This window comes from Aquarana catesbeiana, linkage group LG02 (assembly GCF_042186555.1).
Source record: "Aquarana catesbeiana isolate 2022-GZ linkage group LG02, ASM4218655v1, whole genome shotgun sequence".
NCBI lineage: Eukaryota > Metazoa > Chordata > Amphibia > Anura > Ranidae > Aquarana > Aquarana catesbeiana.
The window spans coordinates 597,139,357-597,161,253 of NC_133325.1; the positions used below are offsets into that span (position 1 = coordinate 597,139,357).

The 21,897-nt window shown below is 41.5% G+C and overlaps 1 protein-coding gene across 15 annotated transcripts in view; it reads left to right on the top strand.

The window, feature by feature from the left end:
- The window catches only part of CASK (calcium/calmodulin dependent serine protein kinase), a 508,902-nt gene that overhangs the window by 404,483 nt on the left and 82,522 nt on the right, over nt 1–21,897 (top strand). For all 15 annotated transcript variants that reach the window (XM_073616292.1, XM_073616297.1, XM_073616294.1 and 12 more), the window contains one exon: nt 8,895–8,975. In XM_073616292.1, the coding sequence (XP_073472393.1) occupies nt 8,895–8,975 (81 nt within the window). The remainder of the gene's footprint in view (nt 1–8,894; nt 8,976–21,897) is intronic.

Consider the following 21,897-nt stretch of genomic DNA (forward strand, 5'->3'; position numbering starts at 1 on the left):
CAGTAGCGAGCTTCAGCCTTCTTCCTGCTGGACCCTGGTTTTCTGTCTGCTCTGACAGCTGTTGGAGTAGATGGGGGCAATGGCTCATCAAGAGTGCAAGGTCTTGCACTTCAGCCAAATCCTGGAGTGGGGTTGAAGATGCGGAGGTCCTTCTGACCAGCTCTGGATGCCCTGAGTGCCTGACAGTCCCAGCAGAGTGATGTGCACCTGTCTCCAGTTTTTCTACTAGTACAGAGTAGCAACCAGAGCCAGCAGCCAAACACGTATCTTTCTGGAGCTGCAGACTTCTCTCACCCTGAAAACTCTTCTCTATTTTTGCCAGGCTTATTGCCGCTCCAGTAATCGCACTTCTTTCATTGATACCCGGTTTGAAATTGCTTGTTGCAAGTTTTTATCCATAATGATTGCTATATGCACTTATGTGACGAATCACTGTGGACAATGTCCAAGGAAAGTGCATTAAAACTGAGAACTGAAAATATGCAGAGAACCAAAGTTGTAATCAAAAGGAACCAATCATATTTTACCTTTTTTATTTTTATTTTTTTTTTCAAGGAAACCTTAAACAAGAATTTGATCAGATGCTATTGGGATACAATTGCACAAAGCAGGCAAGGTTTAGAATAGGGGTCGGCAACAAGTCAGTCATGATTTTCTCTGTGGCCATGTTGGGGCATTTAATGTATTGGAAGGGTTGACCAGGCCCTAAGGTTGAGAACCACCTTCCCTGAAGCTGCTCCTACTTTTGAGGCACATGGTGTATCATCCAGTCTATAATCTCGTTCCACTGCCTGTCTATAGTGACTTGGTCACCTCTGGCAACTGTGACCCTCATCAGCATCAGCTACTTTGGTGTGTGAGTAAGTTGGGCATTGCCTCACTTTGGGCTTAGTTTTCTGCTATGCAATGCAAGATGTCTTTTCAGAGACACATAGAGGAAAGTAATTCTGCAATGGGTGACCTCATCCGATACTCATCCATTGATCTTAAGATGATTTCTCAGTATCCCCAGAAGGAATCACTGTCTGTAACAGATCCCGGGACTCCTACTATTAGGGTACTCCTCTTTAACCAGAATGCTAACCACTTGCCTACAGGGCACTTACACCCCCTTCCTGCCCAGGCCATTTTTCAGCTTTCAGCACTCTGAATGACAATTGCGCAGTCCTGCTACACTGTACCCAATTTTTTGCTCATTTTCTTCACACAAATAGAGCTTTCTTTTGGTGGTAGTTAATCACTGCTGGCTTTTTATTTTTTACAAAAAAAAAAAAAGACCAAAAATTTTGAAAAAAAAAAATGTTTTTTACTTTTTTTCTTTCAGCAAATTTTGTAACTAAGCACTTTTTCGCGTTCACTGATGTGCGCTGATGAGGCGGCACTGATGGACACTGATAGGCTGAACTGGTGGGCACTGATGAGGCAGCACTGATTAGGTGGTACTGATGAGAAGGCACTAATATGCCGCACTTATGGGCACTGATATGTGGCACTGATGGGCACTGATAGGCGGCACTGATGGGCACTCATAGGCGGCACTGATGGGCACTCATAGGCGGCACTGATGGGCACTCATAGGCGGCACTGATGGGCACTCATAGGCGGCACTGATGGGCACTCATAGGCGGCACTGATGGGCACTCATAGGTGGCATTGATGGATGGCACTGATGGGCATTGATGGATGGCACTGATGGGCATTGATGGATGGCACTGATGGGCATTTATTGACAGGAAAGCGGGGGAAGGAAAGAAAAGGAAGAAAGAAGGGAAAAGTGGAGGGTTCAATGATAGCCCCCCAATGACACAAACAAGTAGTAAAAGTAAATTATAAAGAAAAATACTTACATTTAAAACCAATATGAAATATTAAAGAAAGGTATTAGTCCGCTAGCAAGGAAAGACCATATAACTAGACCATATGATAGAGCTTTACGTATCCGGGTCAGTGTGTTTGCTATTTTCTTATATGTATATATGGACCTGTTCCTAAAACAGGGAAGGTAATGCATTTTGAAAAAAAAGGGAAAATTTGTATCAAACATAAGTTTTTATATATCTATATATATATATTAAAAGTGACCTATTTCCTTGCTATGGTCTGGGACACTCACCACCATTAATCTTACAAATCGAGAATCATAGTCTATGTGCCTCTGAGTTCCACCATGGAATACACGCAGACATAGATCGCAGTATCAGTATTGTAATATCCAGTGTGAACTTCAGATATAAACCTTGAAGTATAAATAAAGCCGAGAGCACAAGGGAAAGAAAAAACAGAGAGGTGGGCACTGATATGTGGCATTAATGGGCACTCATAGGCGGCACTGATGGGCACTCATAGGCGGCACTGATGGGCACTCATAGGCGGCACTGATGGGCACTCATAGGCGGCATTGATGGATGGCACTGATGGGCATTGATGGATGGCACTGATGGGCATTGATGGATGGCACTGATGGGCATTTATTGACAGCAGTGATGGGCAGCACTGATAGGTGGCACTGATTGCCAGCACTGACTGGCATCGCTAATGGGCACTGATTGCAGGCAGTGGTGGGCACTGATTGCTGCCACTGGTGGGCACTGATTGCTGCCACTGGTGGGCACTGATTGCTGCCACTGGTGGGCACTGATTGCTGCCACTGGTGGGCACTGATTTGTGACACTGTTTTGCAATATTGTAATCAGGGCACTGATCATTCCTAGATGCCCCCCTGCGTGGAGATGCCGCTGATCGGCTCTCCTCGCCACACACTCTGTCAGTGTGAGGAGCGCCGATTACCGGCACTTCCTTGTTTACATGTGATGGGCTGTGATTGGACACAGCCGATCACATGGTTAAAGAGTCACAGACACCGCTCTTTCCACAGATCGGGGTCACACTGTGTCCTAGCAACACGGCAGCCGCGCACCCGTTCTAAGACGCCGGCATATGCCGGCGTCCCAGAACGAGAGCCGCATCACCCTGCCGTCAACCAGTTAAACTATTCTGCGTGAAACTGATGACTCCTCGGTGTCCGCAAGACCCCTTATATCCACTCCAGATTTTTTGTCTGTGCACAGTTTATAAAGAAGTCTGCTTGCAAGTGAACTCTGGCACCATCCAGACAGATTCTAATCCTGACCGTACTGGGCCTCCATTTCTAAGTGTGCCTCTAACTCCTATTACTATCTCTGATTGTTATTCAAAGTTTTCATGGTCTAGTGCTAGAGAGATTTGCAAGGAGGAGTTTGTAATCTGATTGATACAGTGTGTTCTCCTGTGCAGTTGGAGGATCAGCCTGCTCTTCCAGGCATAGGATATTTTAGAGTTATGACTGCAAAGATATTTCCAGTTTTTTAAAACTTTCCTCTACGGGAACAGGAAGCAAACTATAGAATTGTGGGACCCTCCTGACAATGTGTAAGAGCTTTTTCCCCCTTTGGCATTTATTAAATGGTCTCTTCCCACTGTATGCACCTTAACAAGCTTACCACCAAACAGGTTTATGATGTAGATTTCACTGACAGACGGTTAAACTACTCAATCCGTTTGAATTATTTAGAGTAACTCCCCATACCTTTTTGGTAGTGACCCAGAATTGTGAATTCTTGTAACTATGGATCAAATCCTTTAATGGGAACAAACCCTGCTGTCCTGAAGCTTTTGAAACAAATTCCTTGAGCCCTGCATGTTAACTGCGATACATAGGGGTGATGTCTGTTCACATGCATCGAGGATACACCTGAAGAACATCTTATAAGGGAAGGCAGCTCTTTGGATCTGCCCTTGACGGTGTCTTTCTGATGCCACTGGTGGTCATAGTGTGTGTCTGCCTATAAACAGAGGGTCTGTGTGTCATTCATCTGATTCTTAATTAGTACCATGTAGATAGAATTGGATGATTCACAGGGCCACACGTGTAAATTGCCACCATCCCTTGGTAATACATAGAGCAAACCTCAAAAATGTGGAATTTTGTAGGCAATTAAAGTGAAATGTCATATATATATATATATATATATATATATATATGTGTGTGTGTGTGTATATATATATATAATATTTATTGTAGAAAAATTACATAAAAAAATCTCGTATTGAAATTACAAAACATTGCATCAATGATATTATCAATATTGCACAATTGACTGTTAACCATGAAATGGTAGTCCTCATCTACTTTCTGTTCCCTTTGTCATTGGTTTTGGCAAGGAATACAGCAGAGGGGGGTAACCAGAGTGTTTCAAATTATACTGTTATAAATGAATCTTCTTCAGGGAATAATACCACTTCTGAAAAAAAAAATTAAATTAGTGAACCATTGGTACAAAATTATATGAAAAAATACATGTAAATCATCATCCACTTGCACTTACAATGTAAAAATATGTTTAGCAGAAGCACTTCTCCAGATAGCAAGTATACCATACATGGGCTATTGAAGATCTCTGCCAAAGTCACCGAATTATCAGCATCCATTGGTTGCCTGATGTGGGCTGCCCCAAAACACGATGGAAGGCTTGCCCTGTAGGATAAGGGGGGGGCAAGACAAAAAATGGTGGTAAATCCCCGGGAAGATAATTGGTATAAATTCCAGGGGATACTGGGTCAGTCTGAGTGTTCCATGAAAGGCTGGCCCAGTAACTAAATGGAAGTTACTTACTTGAAAATCCCCCTTAAGCCAAGCATGCCTTGGTCCAGGGAATCCAGTTTCTAAATATCAATTGTGGCATAGGACGAAGTTCTTAAGGACTGGCAACAAGAAGAAGCGAAACAACAAGGCTCCATATCGATGAAAGGCAAGAGGAATGGCGCTGAGAAGTGCTGGTGATGTCCCTATTATACTGCGCATGTGCGAGAGGAAGTGACGCAATACGTGTCGTCGCGTAATCATGTCACTGCCACATCCGCCCCCGTGCTGTTTAGGCTGCAAATATCTGAGAGGAAGTGACGCAGTACACGTCAACCCGACACAACCGCATCGCCTCTGCCTCCATCGCCGCATCACTTCCGTCTTTGGAAAACAAACATCCGGAGACCAGGATAGCAGCCATGATTGGTATGACTGGGACCACACCATGCAGGGGCGAGAGCGGAAAAACGCAACCCACATACACAGCCACACATCCATTGCACCCACCCCGCACTCCACAACAGGGTCAGAAAACCTGAAAAGGAGGGGGAGAGGAGGGGGCCCAGCAACCATGGCAGTAAGATTTCTAACAGCTACAGCACAGGAAAAAATGGAAACAGGCAAACCAACCAAAGGTTCTGTTACACAAGCAGAGTCTCCTATAGTGGAAGAGGAGAAGTGCTTCTGCCATTACATGCTATACATACTATAAATTGCCAAACATTGAGGTCTCTATATACACAAATATTATCAAAAAACCCAAAAAAGATGAATCATCTTGTTCAAAATAGACAACCCACTAATGGAAAGTCCAGACCAAAAGCTAGGACAAGAAAGAAGCCCCCAGAATCCATGTGTTGCTATTCATTTAGCAAAACGAACTGGAGTAGTATCTTGTTCCAATCCCCTCCACGGGCTGGAACATGTACTCAAGAGCATTAAAGTTAACTTTGGGCATCCTATAATTGTGTTCCTTGGCCACATGTCGGTCAAGTGGTAAGTATAGATTACCAATACTCATGCTGTGCATGTGTTTGGTAACCCGTTGACCTAGTTCTCGTTTAGTTTTGCCCACATAGAAAGCCCCACACTGGCATTGCATAAGATACACCACACCTCGTGTCTTACAATTGGCAAAGTGCTTCACCCAGAAAGAATCACCATTGGGCAAAGAAAATTATGTCCTACTTCCAATTACAGGGCATTGGGAGCATGACCCACATCCCCAGGTCTTACAAGGGTCCCCCCTCAAGTCCCCTTTGTATTCACTTTGGACAAGTTTTTCACCAATTGAACCCACTTTTTTGTAAGTAATTTGTGTACTCTTGGTTACTAAACCCCTCAAATTGGGGTCCTCAGTCAGAATTGACCAGTATAGTGAAAGGGGGGTAGTGAAGTCAGGATTTTGTAGGACCTAAATACTGGAAGATAGATGCTTTTTTGTGACCAAGCTCTGCTGTCTCTTAATGAAATTTCCCTAGATTCCTTCCTCTATCCTCTATTCTCTACCAGGCAAATATTCATATTGCTAGTACCTCCAGTTCCTCAGCAGAGAATTCTGTCATTTACGGGATGACTATTAGAAACAATTAAAACTGGTTAAGCATGTTTGCAGCATGGCTACCACATCCCTGAAACAGCTATGGGTGTTGACTGAAAGGACTCTCTCATCCTTCTAGTCCTAATATGCCAGCCTGCATTTAAACATGTCCTCAATCCAGCCTCCCCTTTATATAAGTGTTGTTGATCATGCTACCTGCTCTTCAAAAACGATTCAGGGGTACCACTCTTCAATTTTTCTCAGCTGAAGGGTTTCTTCTCCCTCTATCCATTTAGATTTTATACTGTAAGGGTTTTCACATCTATTCATATCTCTGTAAGAGATACCATCTTTCTTATTATAAACCTTTGTCTCCCTGAAGCGAAAAGGATTACTACTAAAGCCTCTTGCTGCTGTTTGGTTTTGGATATGCTTTCCTGTCTAATTTCCTATTCCCTGAAGTCAAGGGTTTGTACCCTAGACTTAAGCCTTTCTTCAGTTGTCTGAATGTTTTTTTGTTTTGTTTTTTTCCTGTTTAACCTAAAAAGTCTTTCTGAAGTTCCCTTTACAGATTGGTTTCATCTGTGGGATTTAGTCCTGGAAACACTTTTTTTTTTATATCTTAACCACCCTAGACGTTGGTCTATATCGTTTTTTTTTTTTTTCCTGTTCAGGTGTATTATTGTTCCACCAGTTTTTCCGTACTGGTGATCATCTGTCCTGGTCTGAAGCACCAGGTTGATACTCTGTGCCTCTCCATTGATATGCCCCGTACACACGGTCGGATTTTCCGACGGAAAATGTGTGATAGGACCTTGTTGTCAGAAATTCCGACCGTGTGTGGGCTCCATCGGACATTTTCCATCGGATTTTCCGACACACAAAGTTGGAGAGCAGGAGATAAAATTTTCCGACAACAAAATCCGTTGTCGGAAATTCCGATCGTGTGTACACAAATCCGACGGACAAAGTGCCACGCATGCTCAGAATAAATAAAGAGATGAAAGCTATTGGCCACTGCCCCGTTTATAGTCCTGACGTACATGTTTTACGTCACCGCGTTTAAAACGATCGGATTTTCCGACAACTTTGTGTGACCGTGTGTATGCAAGACAAGTTTGAGCCAACATCCGTCGGAAAAAATCCTAGGATTTTGTTGTCGGAATGTCCGAACAAAGTCCGACCGTGTGTACGGGGCATTAGTGTTGCATTACCATCTTTGATGCTTTTTCATCTAACCTTCATTCAGGCATTGACCCCTTCATATACTCCTTTGTAGTATGATTTCCACAATTGCTGGATTTCTCAGTGACTATTCCCCACCCCTCAGTTGGACTGCTTTTGGGCATTTCATTATTCTAAAAATACCAGTGTCCCTCAATGAACGATAAAGAAAATATATTTGTAGTACTTCCTATATTACGCTTATGACATGGTAGACAGGGCTTTAAATCAAACTCGCAGCTTTAATAGCCTGCTAAGAGCTTTTAGATCAGAGTGATTCGGGCCATTCTAGCGCCACCTTTCGCTTTTATGGGGCTCTAAAAGTGCGCCCTACCCACCCTCAAGGGCCATAATTCATGGTTTCATAGTTAACTCTAAACTTATATCCTCTAAAGTCTTTTAAAGCCTATGGAGAATTTTGGGTACCGCGGTTTTTTGTTTTTTTTTTTATTTTATTTCACCGATATTTTTAAGGCTTGATGTATTTACAATTGGTTTAGTTGACGCAACGCAGTCTTTTGTGTTTACCAAGTATTTGCAGTAAAATTAATTTAGTGTTTGAAAATATGCATAAAACGATAATTCTCCTCCTCTACAAGACTCTGGTCTGGCCGCACCTAGAGTATGCTGTCCAGTTCTGGGCAACAGTCCTCAGGAAGGATGTACTGGAAATGGAGCTAGTACAAAGAAGGGCAACTAAGATAATAAAGGGTCTGGAGGATATTAGTTATGAGGAAAGGTTGCAAGCACTAAACTTATTCTCTGGAGAAGAGACGCTTGAGAGGGGATATGATTTCGATTTACAAATACCATACTGGTGACCCCACGATATGGTTAAAACTTTTTCGCGGAAGGGAGTTTAACAAGACACGTGGCCACTCATTAAAATTAGAAGAAAAGAGGTTTAACCTTAAACTACATAGAGGGTTCTTTACTGTAAGAGCGGCAAGGATGTGGAATTCCCTTCCACAGGCGGTGGTCTCAGCTGGGAGCATCGATAATTTAAAAAAACTATTAGATAAGCACCTGAACGACCGCAACATACAGGGATATACAATGTAATACTGACCTATAATCACACACAGGTTGGACTTGTGTCTTTTTTTTTAACCTCACCTAGTATGTAACTATGCATTTGAAAAATAGCTGCGCAAAAAAATAACAAATTGCAGCTACCACCAGTTCTCCAGGCTCTTTGCGTTTTAGAAAATATATACTTTTTGGGGGTTTAAAGTCCTTTCTAGCAAAAAATGCAGATTTTGGCATGTGTATAAAAAAATGGAAAAAATTGCTCCAGTAGACAAGTGGTTAAGAAAGATTTTGTAGACAAGTACAAAAGTCCTTATTTTTACTTTGGTAAAAGTCTTATTTAGGATATTTAAATACTTGTTCGTATCAATAATAGACCAGGAAGGAAAGCGGTAATGACTGCACAGAACACGAGTGATTGTGAAAAAGAATAAGTCTGCGCTCACTAATAACTAACCTTTTTCCTGCTGCCCATTGTAGGTTTTGGAAGAAATATCATGTTACTCTGAAAACAATGATGCAAAAGAACTGAAGCGTATACTAACACAACCTCATTTTATGGTAAGAAAGTTATTGCCTTAAAAAGATCTTTGAATTTTTGTTTTAAAAATACAGACATGGAAGTTATACAGTTGTATCAAAGCTACAGACACAGTATTGTGTGTCATTAACTGAGCAGTTGCCCTTTGACCACCACTGCAGATTAAATAGGTTGTAAAGTTAGGTTTTTCTATCTTAATGCATTCCATGCATTAAGATAAAGCCTTCTGTGTGCAGCAGCCCTCCTCAGCCCCCCTAATACTTACCTGAACCCCATCTCTGTCCATGAGTGTCTCAGCCATCCAGGACTCTCCCTCCTGATTGGCTGAGACACAGCAGCGGGAGCCAATGGCCCATCAAAGTCAGTTAGCCAATCAGAAGAGTAAGGCGGTGGGGCCAAACCACAGTTCCTTGTCTGAATGGACACACAGAGCTGCAGCTCAGTTTGGATGCTACCATAGCAATCTCAACAGGAGGGAGGGGCCAGAAGCACAGAAGAGGGAAATGAGAAGAGGAGGATTGGGGGTGCTCTGTGCAAATCCCCTGCAACAGAGCAGGTAAGTATAACATGTTTGTTATTTTTATAGAAAAAAAACAAGACATTACAATTACTTTAATATTTGTGAAAGTGTGCGCATTCTTAAATCATCTAGTAAAATAACTTTTTTGAATACGAATACATTTTAGAAAAAGTGAGGTCTCATAAATTTTTGAAATTTGTACCCAATAACACAATGCATAATCTGTTATAACTGCTTTGAGTTTGCCTGTATTAACACTGTTATTTTTATCATACAAAGCTAGGAAAATTATTAAATTGCTGATTTTGTAGGAAGTTATATTCAAACCTGCAGAAGGGGCAAAGTGCTAAACTGGTGAGGATGAGTCAACAGGAGAAGATAACTGACAGCTAGGGATGTGCCGTAAATTGTCGGCGGTTTGCCGATAGAAAAAAAAGTGCTGACAATGGCAACATTGCCCCCCATCGACTTCAGTGCAAAATCACCCCCCCCCCCTTAACTTCAGTGCAAAATGGCGCCCCATTTTCTTCAATGCAAAAACAACAGCCACATTAATTACATTTTTTTTTTAATTGTTTGTTTTGGTTTTTGGTCAATTGCATCCTGAATTTTTGGTTTGGCACCGGAATTTTCATTTCGAGGCACCGATGCTGACAGCATCTGCCATCAAGTGATTTAATTTACCTATGCATGGGTCCCACCAGCACTGCTTAAAGCATCCCTAAAAATTGTATCTAGCTACTCTGTTCTTAAATATTGGGTAACTCAGGCCCTGGGCATTGCATTTTAGGGAGGTGTGGATAAACACAGAAAGGGGCTTTAGGGGACCACTCTTTGTGCCTTTTTTACAAAACAATGACAATCAAAGTTACACCAAACTGTATATAAGCATCTTAAAAGCAAGCAACTAAATATCTCAAGGCTCATCTCACACCTATGTATAATGCCTGTCCTGCAGTGCTTTGTGTGTTCTGCGTCGCTATATGCTGTGATAAAACAGTTCAGGCATACCTTGTATTGCAGCGCATTATAATACACAAATGCATGGCCACACAAAGTTTAATTAATTTTTAAGTCAACAGATGTGCATAAGGCATGCCTGCCGGTTTTAATAGGCCCTTGGTATGGTGGTACCCCCCCCCCCCCCCCCTTTTAAGATCACATTTATTGCTTTGCAGCCTGAAATTATGACAGACACAGCTTTTGGTTTATCTAGTTGTATTTACTTCGTGCAACTTATAACATCCAAGAGAAAGATAGAACACCAACATGTCAGAAAAAAAAAATCCAAAACAGAATCCCTGAGTTTGAAAAAGGCTCACCCCCCTCATAAAAATGACTTGTAAACTCAATCCGGTGTAGCTAATTTTTTTCCTGGAAGTGGTTCTACGCCTTCATTTGAGTCCAGCTGTGTTTGATTATACTGATTGGACTTGATTAGGAAAGACACACACCTGTCTGTATAAGACCTTAAGGCTCACAGTGCATGTCAGAGCAAATGAGAATCATGAGGTCAAAGGAACTGCCTGAAGAGCTCAGAGACAGAATTGTGGCAAGGCACAGATCTGGCCAAGGTTACAAAAAAATTTCTGCTGCACTTAAGGTTCCTAAGAGCACAGTGGCCTCCATAATCCTTAAATGGAAGACGTTTGGGACGACCAGAACCCTTCCTAGAGCTGGCCGTCTGGCCAAACTGAGCTATCGGGGGAGAAGAGTCTTGGTGAGAGAGGTAAAGAAGAACCCAAAGATCACTGTGGCTGAGCTCCAGAGATGCAGTCGGGAGATGGGAGAAAGTTGTAGAAAGTCAACCATCACTGCAGCCCTCCACCAGTCGGGGCTTTATGGCAGAGTGGCCCGACGGAAGCCTCTCCTCATGAACTTGAATGATTTTAGCAAATGGCTGCAATATAACAAAGAGGGCGTCTGAATACTTTCCGTCCCCACTGTATAGCCATTTTTCGTCACTGGAAAACAAATATTCCACCGCATGTTTTTGGAGTGGGCCCAGATCCTTAAAGATAACGTAGTAATGGAGACTAGTGCTGACCCTGAAAAGACCCATTCGCTATGGGCATGTTGTCAAGCCTACAGGGACTCTGCTAGTTTTCTTACCCTTGGTTCAAAGTAAGATTGCTTTCCTGGTTATACTAAAAGAAACCTATAGACTATGTCATACTCTGTCTTTTTCTTTTCTAGTGCATGTTTTCTATAAACACATAACTTCATTGGGACCTTTCTCCCCTCTCCCTCGCTGTTTCCTTTCTTCATAAATGGGGTGGAGTAATGCCTCCCGCTCTTTTCTTCATTGCCCATTGCTTTAAATGATTGTTTCTTCTTTTTCAGTCTACACATTTAAAGTGTTCAAACTGTTATTAACAAGACTGCTGTTCATACTTTACCTTGTAATTGGAAATTTTTTAAATGAAAAGATATTTGAACTAAAGTAATAAACCGGAAAGCAGCACACCCTCTTTTTTTGGCCTCCAAATCAGGGAAGGTCAAACAGCGCTTAAAAGATCCACCCTTGGGATGACTTCTCCACTCTTAAATTAATCTCAAAAGATTTAACCATATCTTGAGTACTGGAATCCAATATGTGTTTCCAAAGAAATAAATTCACAACAGTGAAATACCATTAATAAAATGTATGCACTAACATGGTAGAAATGTGGTTTAAGCAATAATGAAACATTCATAAAAGCGCCAGATGGCATAAAGACAAATGGCTGCTCAAGTTCCTCAATATCCATGAACATGGTGACGTCATGCGACCCTCCAACAATGTGCACATTTCATCACATTGACGTCCTCCAGTTCTGGGAAATTATTGTCACGATATTTACATATCCTCCATCTGCACAGGAACGCTCATTGAAGGAAAGGGTTCAAGAACTGCTGTAAATTCCACCAATGTCGTTTACAAATACAGTACATAATGGCGCTATATCTTCCGAGTCACTTGGAAGACAAAAGGGTTTGACAGCCTGCATCCACAAAAGACCTGTGGTTAGTTCTCCAAGATGTTTGAAACAGCCTACCTGCCAAGTTCCTTTAAAAACTGTGCGCACAAGCACTGTGTATACCTACTGTAGAAGAATTAACGCTAGTTTGAACCCAAAGGGTAGTAACACCAAATTATTTGATTTTGATTTTTCTTCTGTTCGCTCACTTTGCATTTTGTAAGTTGAAAGCATTCTTCCTTACAGCATTTCTTTACCCCTGCCCCCAAAAAATTTGTACAGTACTGCAAATAGTGTGTATGTATCCCTATGTGTGTGTATGTCTGTCTATATATATATATATATATATATATATATATATATATATATATATATACATATATATATATATATATATATATATATATACATATATATATATATATATATATATATATATATATATATTATAAAAACAATGAGAAACTGTTTGCTTTGTCTCAAAAAAAGCAGTCAATTGACAGGTTAATAAAACGGAGCTACAAGTTACATTAACCTTACTTGTCTAATCTAGAGAATCAGTTAACCAATATACTATTAAAAACACCCTTGCTTCAGTTTTTCATTGACTGTGTTTATTTGCTCAATCTAAACATTCTTAACTCACAGCTTTAGATTTGATGTTTGTTATAGCATTGCTTCTGGATTCTTGTACTTAATCGCAGGATGCGAATAACAATTTGCAAGCACAGCCATATTGTGTGTGCCTGATTACAGATAAATGAATAGTTGAAACTTTTTTTCTTTCTGATGAAAAAAAAAAAAAATCTGGAGCCATTGCCAGCCTGGATATAAAGCACCCCTACAAACAAAAGTTCCTATTTATTTCTGCATCCTTTGAGAAATGCTGCTAAGTGCGTATTACCTCTTTGTGAGAGAATAGATGCAAGGAAAGGTGTTGGTGTACAGAAGATTAGCTAAGAGACATAGCATTATGAATGTCAGTATGAAGTTGTATCTCCAATGTGTCATAAACTGGTTTAAAGACTATGGCTTGTGGACTGCTAAGACAAGTGAGTATGTTCCTTAAATTACTAAATTTGTGTTTAATAATGTGAGGCATGAGCATAACGGGTCTAAATAAAATGCAGAAAAATAATTGAAAATAAACAGCACTGAATTTGCACCACAAAAGCAGCCTGTAAGACTATGGGCATCTTTCATAAATCTGTATAATTTGTGTGTCCACGCCTTCAAAAGCTAACTGTTGACTCAAAGCATAATGGGTATGATTAGAGGGGGGAATACTACCATTGCATCATAGAAGGGTTTTTTCCCATATCGTGTAACATACGAAGGAAGAAGAATTGTTGCCCCTCCCCGTTCCCCAAATTAAACCGCTCCTGCCGTTCCTTCAAAGCCCTGTGCCATAAACTGTAGCTCCGTGCACCCAGAAGGAAGATGGGTGAAGAGGGGAGTGCCTGCAACTGAAATCTCAGCGCTGGAAGAGCTTTGTTTTAAGGTAAGTTTAACATAATGTGCTGGTATGCGATGCATACTAGCACATTATGACATTACCTTGCAGGGTACAAAAAGAAAACAAAACATCCAGCAGTTTACTATCGCTTTAAGACCCACTTCACACTGGGGTGTTTTTCAGGTGCTTTTGGGCTAAACTTAGCGCCTGAAAAACGCCTCCCCTGCAGCCCCAGTGTGAGAGCCCGAGTGCTTTCACACTGGGGCGGTGCGCTTGCAGGACGTTAGAAAAAGTCCTGCAAGAAGCATCTTTCGGGCAGCGCAGGAGCGATGTATACACCACTACTCCACCGCCACTGCCATTGGAATCAATGGGCACCGCTGCCAAAGTGCTTCGGCAACGGTGCTTTGCAGGCGCTTTTAACCCTTTATTTGGCCGCTAACACGGGTTAAAAGCGCCCCGCTAGCAGCTGTAAAGCGCCACTAAAATTAGCAGCGCTTTACCGCTAACCCCCTGCCCCAGTGTGAAAGTGGCCTAAGACAAGACCATTTCAGGTCTAACAGTTCACAATGAATGTACTTAAAATGCACATATTAAAAAATGGTTTGGTGGCAATAATGCACCCAGTCTTGCATTTACTACTGTCATTGATTAAGTAAAATTAACCTTCTCAGATGCATGTTACTCTTTGTTTCTACACAACATTGCTGTTTGCCTTCTAATAACGATAAACTCCAGGCAAACTGATACATACACATTTTAAATACACATATGTTCACTGTTTTACCGGCCAAAGAATTTGCATTATTACTAGTTTGCTAGTCAGGAATACCACTCTACTATTTATGGTTAAGTGTTACCGCTGCTTGTTTAGGTCTCTGTTTATTGGACAGATGCGATTATGATGATCCATTGTCTAATGTGAAGGCTATAGGCAGGATGGTAACCTAGGAAGCAGATTTTCTGTAACAGATAAAAATTAAGTTTGTGGCAGACATTTAGAGTTTGTAAGGCTTCATTTAAACATGCAGTTGGGGGGGTTGAGCAATGTTTTTGCCACCTACAAACTCTCCCCCCTCCCCCTCCCTTAGGCTCCAATAGGCAACGGATGGGGATGGACATGCCGCGGTCACAATGCTTCATGCCAATGGCAAATTTTACCCGACACCCGCTTTTCGAACACTGCACACTCTAGCAAATGGGGAAGCGCTGCAAGTGCCCTGCTACCGAATGCGATGCACGCAGTTGCAGTGTTTGTCGGCAAAAAATGGGATTAAAACAGGCAGTGAGGAGGCGTCACATTGCTTCCTCACCACCTGTCAGTAGCCTCTGAAGCGCAATCTGAACTTCAGGGGAAATGGAGATTTAGACGAATGTCTATATGTACTCTAAGGATATTAATAACTTCGAGCCGAGGAAAAAAATCACTGTGCCTACCTAAATTATAAGGTAGTCTAATTCTGTCTTTAAACTGATTTGTAAAGCTTATTTTTTTTTTTTTATTAAAATAACGAACATGGTAACGGTTTTGCACAGAGCAGCCCCAATCCTCCACTTCTTGGCACTCCTTGGTTCCCCTGCCGGCGCTCCTTGCTTCTGCCAAATGCCCCCATAGCAAGCCGCTTGCTATGGTGGCATTGGCATTTGCTCTCTCCTGAGCCCTGCTTTGTGTGTCCATAAGATAGACAGAGCAGGACTTGGCCTTGCCCCTGTTCCCTCCTTACTGGCTCGAATTGACGGCAGCATGACCCAATGTCTCCCGCTGCTGTATCTGAGCCATTGAGGAGCGAGAGAGCCTTGGCTTCAAAAGGTTGGGTTATACTGTATATAGTGATACTGGGCTCGGTGAGGGTGAAGCAATACAATAATAGGAGTGGAACAGTTTATTTAATACGTTGTTGCAGCTGGTTTGAGCTTTTTTTTTTTTTTTTTTTTTTTTTTTTTTTTTTTTTTTTTATTAGGTTGTGTTTCAGAAATGGATTTAGTTATTTTTGGCTTCTGTTCTGAAAAACCTTTATGCATTGCTTATAGCAATATGTTCCTCAGTGTCACGTGTGCTTTAAATATTTATTGAATTTGAAAATACATTAGGTGTGATGCCTTAGAAGGGAGTCAGCAAGGGGCAAGGTGAAAGCCCCATTCTACACAAAATAGCCCCCCCCCCCCACCTCTTTTATCTTGGAGATGGCCTGGAAGAAACATTGGAGAGTCTCACCTCTGGTGTCCCTGGGTGGGCTGTTGCTGTGTCTACTCGCCATTCAGCAGATTCTTCATTGCAGTTGTAGCGTTTATTGCTGCCAGATTGCCAGTTTCTCAATTGCTCAAACTAAAGTTATCTATTTTTAAGATAAATGTGCCTTTTCACAGTAGAAACATAATATTAAGCTTTTATACTTCAAGATATATGGGTAACTAGGGATGGCTATCATCAGAATTGGTTTTAAAAATGCTAGATGGTTACTTTTTATATTCGGCTTTATTGTTCAGTGTATCCCCATATTTCATCAATGCCTCATATTATTGTATAAACTACTTCTTTAAATGAGGAGGGTAAAGGAGATGAAATGGGAGACATATGTCTACTGGTAGCTAATTGGCTTTGGTCCTCATCCATTATTTATAGTGCTATTGATCGCAAAGAAGACAAGCAACTAAAGCATTTGCCAATTATATTTCTCAACAGAATGTTCCTTCCATATCTGTAGTACTAGATTCCCCGTATTAACACCCTTTCTATGTGTTATCTGATTCAGCATATCCTTGTATGCTTCATCACTGTATTGCCTGGCTAGCAAATCCTATGTTTGTATAGCACTGTAGTTTTTCTCTCAATCCCCTTTCTTCTAGTTGGATAAGTACAATGTGTTTACCTCACACAATTACTTTTTTTTTCTTTTGAACACACGACTGTGTACATTAGAGTAATAGAGAACTTAATTGGATCGAAGGTTGTTTTTGGTATAAGTTAATTTTATGTCTTGAAATGCTGGAGCTTAACCCTAGCACACAGTATTTTAACAGGTAAAACTGATATAGGTGATACTATCATCATATTTTTGCAAAACTTGATAATACCCAGATACCTTTTATCCCAGTGATAAGTTTGGCAAACTCTGCAACATGTGTACTACCCTGTCGAGGTGTAATGTTAGCAGTTTGGGGGGTTAAAACCGAGGCTCAGTCTCTCTTTTTTACCACCTGTGTAAAAGAGCCTTAAAACCATGATCACACTAGATGCATTTATTTTAGGGTTTTTTTTTTAATCCCTTTTCGTTAAAGGCATTATAAACCTTTCTTCCAGTCCTTTGTGTTTTTCACCTACATAAGATCTGCTTTGATCATGAAGTTTTATGGTGTCATTTGTTGCCCTTTACTCACAACCTATAGTAGCGTAAAAGTTAATTCACACTAGTATTCCCGCGCTTAGCTTTTCTAAACATGGCAGTTATCTGGGACATTTTTAAAAACTTTTGTGCTTCCTAGATCACGTTTTCCTTTAGTTAAATGTTAATGCTTTTAGGTGCATTTTCATATGTTTGGTTGTATTTTGAGTGTTAAATCAGATCCTGAATGTTAGGAGAGTAACATTTTCTCTAAATATTGTTAAACTGCACCTAAAAGGATGTATATGCATAGTGTGAATGGCACTGCTAAAAAATCATTGCATGCATTTATATCTGTTTAGAAATGTTCTCTAAACCAAATTTGACAGTGCAAGTGTAATTTAGGTCTTAGGCTGGGTTCACACTTGTGCGATGTTAGACATTGCGTGTGATTCGCACCGCACTGCTGCGCAGATCACATGCGATGTCTGTGCGAAGTGAATTCAGCCACACCCATTGTCTGGCTGAATTTGCATCTCATTTGCACCAAAATAGTGATGTGGACGAGAAAGCCTGGCTCTCCACTCCAATTCATACCAAAGGTGTTATATCGGGTTTAAGTCAATACTCTGTGCAGGCCAGTCAAGTTCCTCCACCCCAAACTTGCTCATCCATGTCTTTATGGACCTTTGTGCAATGGTGCGCAGTCATGTTGGAACAGGAAGGGGCCATCCCCAAACTGTTCCCACAAAGTTGCGAGCATGAAATTGTCCAAAATGTCTTGGTTTGCTGACTCCTTAAGAGTTCCCTTCACTGGAGCTAAGGGGCCAAGCCCAACCCCTGAACAACAACCCCACACCATAATCCCCCACCACCACCACCAAATAATTTGGACCAGTGCACAAAGCAAGGTCTATAAAGACATGGATGTGCAAGTTGGGGGTGGAGGAACTTGAGTGGCCTGCACCAACAACCCAACCTCAACCCGATTAGAACACTTTTGAGATTAATTAGAGTGAAGACTGCAAGCCAGGCATTCTCGTCCAACATCAGTGCCTGACCTCACAAATGCACTTCTGAAAGATTGGTCAAACATTCCCATAGACCAAAGTTTCTCAACTCCAGTCCTCAAGGCGCCCCAACAGGTCATGTTTTCAGGCTTTCCATTATTTTGCACAGGTGATTTGATCAGTTTCACTACCTTAGTAATTACCACAGCTTTTTTGATCTGAGGGAAATCCTGAAAACATGACCTGTTGGGGCGCCTTGAGTACTGGAGGTGAGAAACACTGCTATAGACACACTCCTAAACCTTGTGGACAGCATTCCCAGAAGAGTTTAAGCTGTTATAGCTGCAAAGGGTGGGTCAAAGCAATATTAAACCCTGCAGGCTAAGACTGGGGTGCATTAAAGTTCATGTGCATTTAAAGGCAGGCATCCCAATACTTTTGACAACATTGTGTGTGTGTGTATATATATATATTGCCCCCTTATACACACGCACAGTATCTCACAAAAGTGAGTACAAACCTCACACTTTTGTAAATATTTTATTATATCTTTTCATGTGACAATACTGAAGAAATTACACTTTGCTACAAAGTAAAGTAGTGAGTGTACAGCTTGTATAACAGTGTATATTTGCTGTTGACTCAAAATAACTCAACACACAGCCATTAATGTCTAAACCGTTGGCAACAAAAGTGAGTACACCTCTAAGTGAAAATGTCCAAATTGGGCCCAATTAGCCATTTTCCCTCCCCGGTGTCATGTGACTCGTTAGTGTTACAAGGTCTCAGGTGTGAATGGGGAGCAGGTGTGTTAAATTTGGCGTTATCGCTCTCACTCTCTCATACTGGTTCAATGGAAGTTCTACATGGCACCTCACGGCAAAAACTCAGAGGATCTGAAAAAAGAATTGTTGCTGTACATAAAGATGGCCTAGGCTATAGGAAGATTGCCAACACCCTAAAACTGAGCTGCAGCACGGTGGCTAAGACCATACAGCGGTTTAACAGGACAGGTTCCACTCTGAAAAGGCCTCACTATGGTTGACCAAAGAAGTTGAGTGCACGTGCTCAGCATCATATCAAGAGGTTTTCTTTGGGAAATAGACGTATGAGCGCTGTCCCCTCAAAATAACTCAACACACAGCCATTAATGTCTAAACCGCTGACAACAAAAGTGAGTACACCCCTAGGTGAAAATGTCCAAATTGGGCCCAAAGTGTCAATATTTTGTGTGGCTACCATTATTTTCCAGCACTGCCTAAACCCTTTTGGGCATGGAGTTCACCAGAGCTTCACAGGTTACCACTGAAGTCCTCTTCCACCCCTCCATGACGACATTACAGAGCTGGTGGATGTTAGAGACCTTGCGCTCCTCCACTTTCCGTTTGAGATTGCTCAATTGGGTTTAGGTCTGGAGACATACTTGGCCAGTCCATCACCTTTAGCAAGGCAGCGGTCATCTTGGAGGTGTGTTTGGGGTCGTTATGTTGAAATACTGCCCTGCAGCCCAGTCTCCAAAGAGAGGGGATCGTGCTCTGCTTCAGTATTTCACAGTACATGTTGGCATTCATGGTTTCCTCAATGAACTGTAGCTCCTCAGTGCCGGTAGCACTCATGCAGCCCCAGACCATGACACTCCCCACCACCATAGCTTGCCTGTAGGCAAGACACACTTCTCTTTGTACTCCTCACCTGGTTGCCGCCACACACCCCTTGACGCCATCTGAACCAAATAAGTTCATCTTGGTCTCATCAGACCACAGGATATGGTTCCAGTAATCCATGTCCTTAGTCTGCTTGTCTTCAGCAAACTGTTTGCGGTCTTTCTTGTGCATCATCTTTAGAAGAGGCTCTCTTCTGGGGCGACAGCCATGCAGAACAATTTGATGCAGTGTGCGGCGTATGGGGCAAGCACTGACAGGCTGACCCCCCACCCCTTCAACCCCTGCAGCAATGTTGGCAGCACTCATACGTCTATTTCCCAAAGAAAACCTCTGGATATGACGCTGAACACGTGCACTCAACTTCTTTGGTTGACCATAGAGAGGCCTGTTCTGAGTGGAACCTGTCCTGTAAACCACTGTATGGTCTTGGCCACCATGCTACAGCTCAGTTTCAGGGTCTTGGCAATCTTCCTATTGCCTAGGCCATCTTTATGTAGAGCAACAATTCTTTTTTCAGATCCTCAGATTTTTTTTGCCGTGAGGTGCCATGTTGAACTTCCAGTGAACCAGTATGAGAGAGTGAGAGCGATAACACCAAATTTAACACACCTGCTCCATTCACACTTGAGACTTTGTAACACTAACCAGTCACATGACTTCAGGAAGGAAAATGGCTAATTGGGCCCAATTTGGACATTTTCACTTAGGGGTGTACTCACTTTTGTTGCCAGTGGTTTAGACATTAATGGGTGTGTGTTGAGTTATTTTGAGATATATATATATATATATATATATATATATATATATATATATATATATATATATATATATATATAGCTAGTGAGAGCTGGATATATATCTATCTAGTAAAAAATTATTTAAGCAGTTCAAGGCTTCAAATTTTGTCTCCATTCTGATTTTTGGATCTACTCCAGCAACCAATCTTTAATACTGGAAATTGTATAAACATGATCTGTAATCCAACTCAAGGATTTGGCAATCCTATTACAGTTCCAAAGTTAGTTTAGCCAGGCTGTTACCTGCGTAATTCTTTATTTCCAGGAAGTATATGGAAAATGTCTGTTTTTTAGTTGCTAACCATACCTGTACAAAACAGGATATAACATGGAAGCTTAAAGTGGATGTAAACCCAATGTCATCCTTTCTAAACTACTGCCATAGGGGTTATCTATAAGGATATAGATGCCTCCTGCGTGTATCTTTACCTGTCAAATGTCTCCCCTCTGTCTGTTATGAGACCCGAAAAACTGCATATTCTGTGGGTGGGTCTGTTGTCTGGAGCTCGGTGGGTGATGTCAGTAGACTCCCTGCCCACCTCTACACTCCTTGTCAATATATGCATGTTCTCCTGTATATTTCTAACACTGAACTTCTGCTATGATCTCTAACATCCAGTGAAAAGACAGGAAAGTAACCACATGACTTCAGCATGCCAAATCATGCTGAGGTGTGGAACATCTAATCCTGGCAGAGCTGCTGAAGAAAGGAGTGGGGGAGGGAATTAAAAATTAATGCCTGTGTCTTAGGCTAGTGCACGAGATATGTAAATCACCTGTCACTCACAGCAAGGGGGAGGATTTGACAATGTTTTTCTCAGTTTGTCAAGATTTTTCTCACTGAAAAATAAAAGAGGATTGCTCAGAGATGGATTAACCCTGTGTGGCAAGACTGGGCTCAAATGATAAGAAATCTTATACTCTACCATATATCCAAAAAAAAAAAAAAATTCGGGTTTACATCCACTTTAAAGATACTCTGCAGTTTGAGCACAAATGCATCGCTGAGGTTTCTTCAAACTTTATTCATTATGAATCAGATTAAATTACCATTGAAAGTAGGGAATGACTGCTAACCAAAACGCCCATTGCACAACTGTGACGGTTAAATTAAATGCATTACCAATAAGAAACCTATACCCATAACTGGTACGTCTAAAACATTGATCCTGTAATAGTGGTGTGCTCTCTTCACACAGCATTGCCCATCTG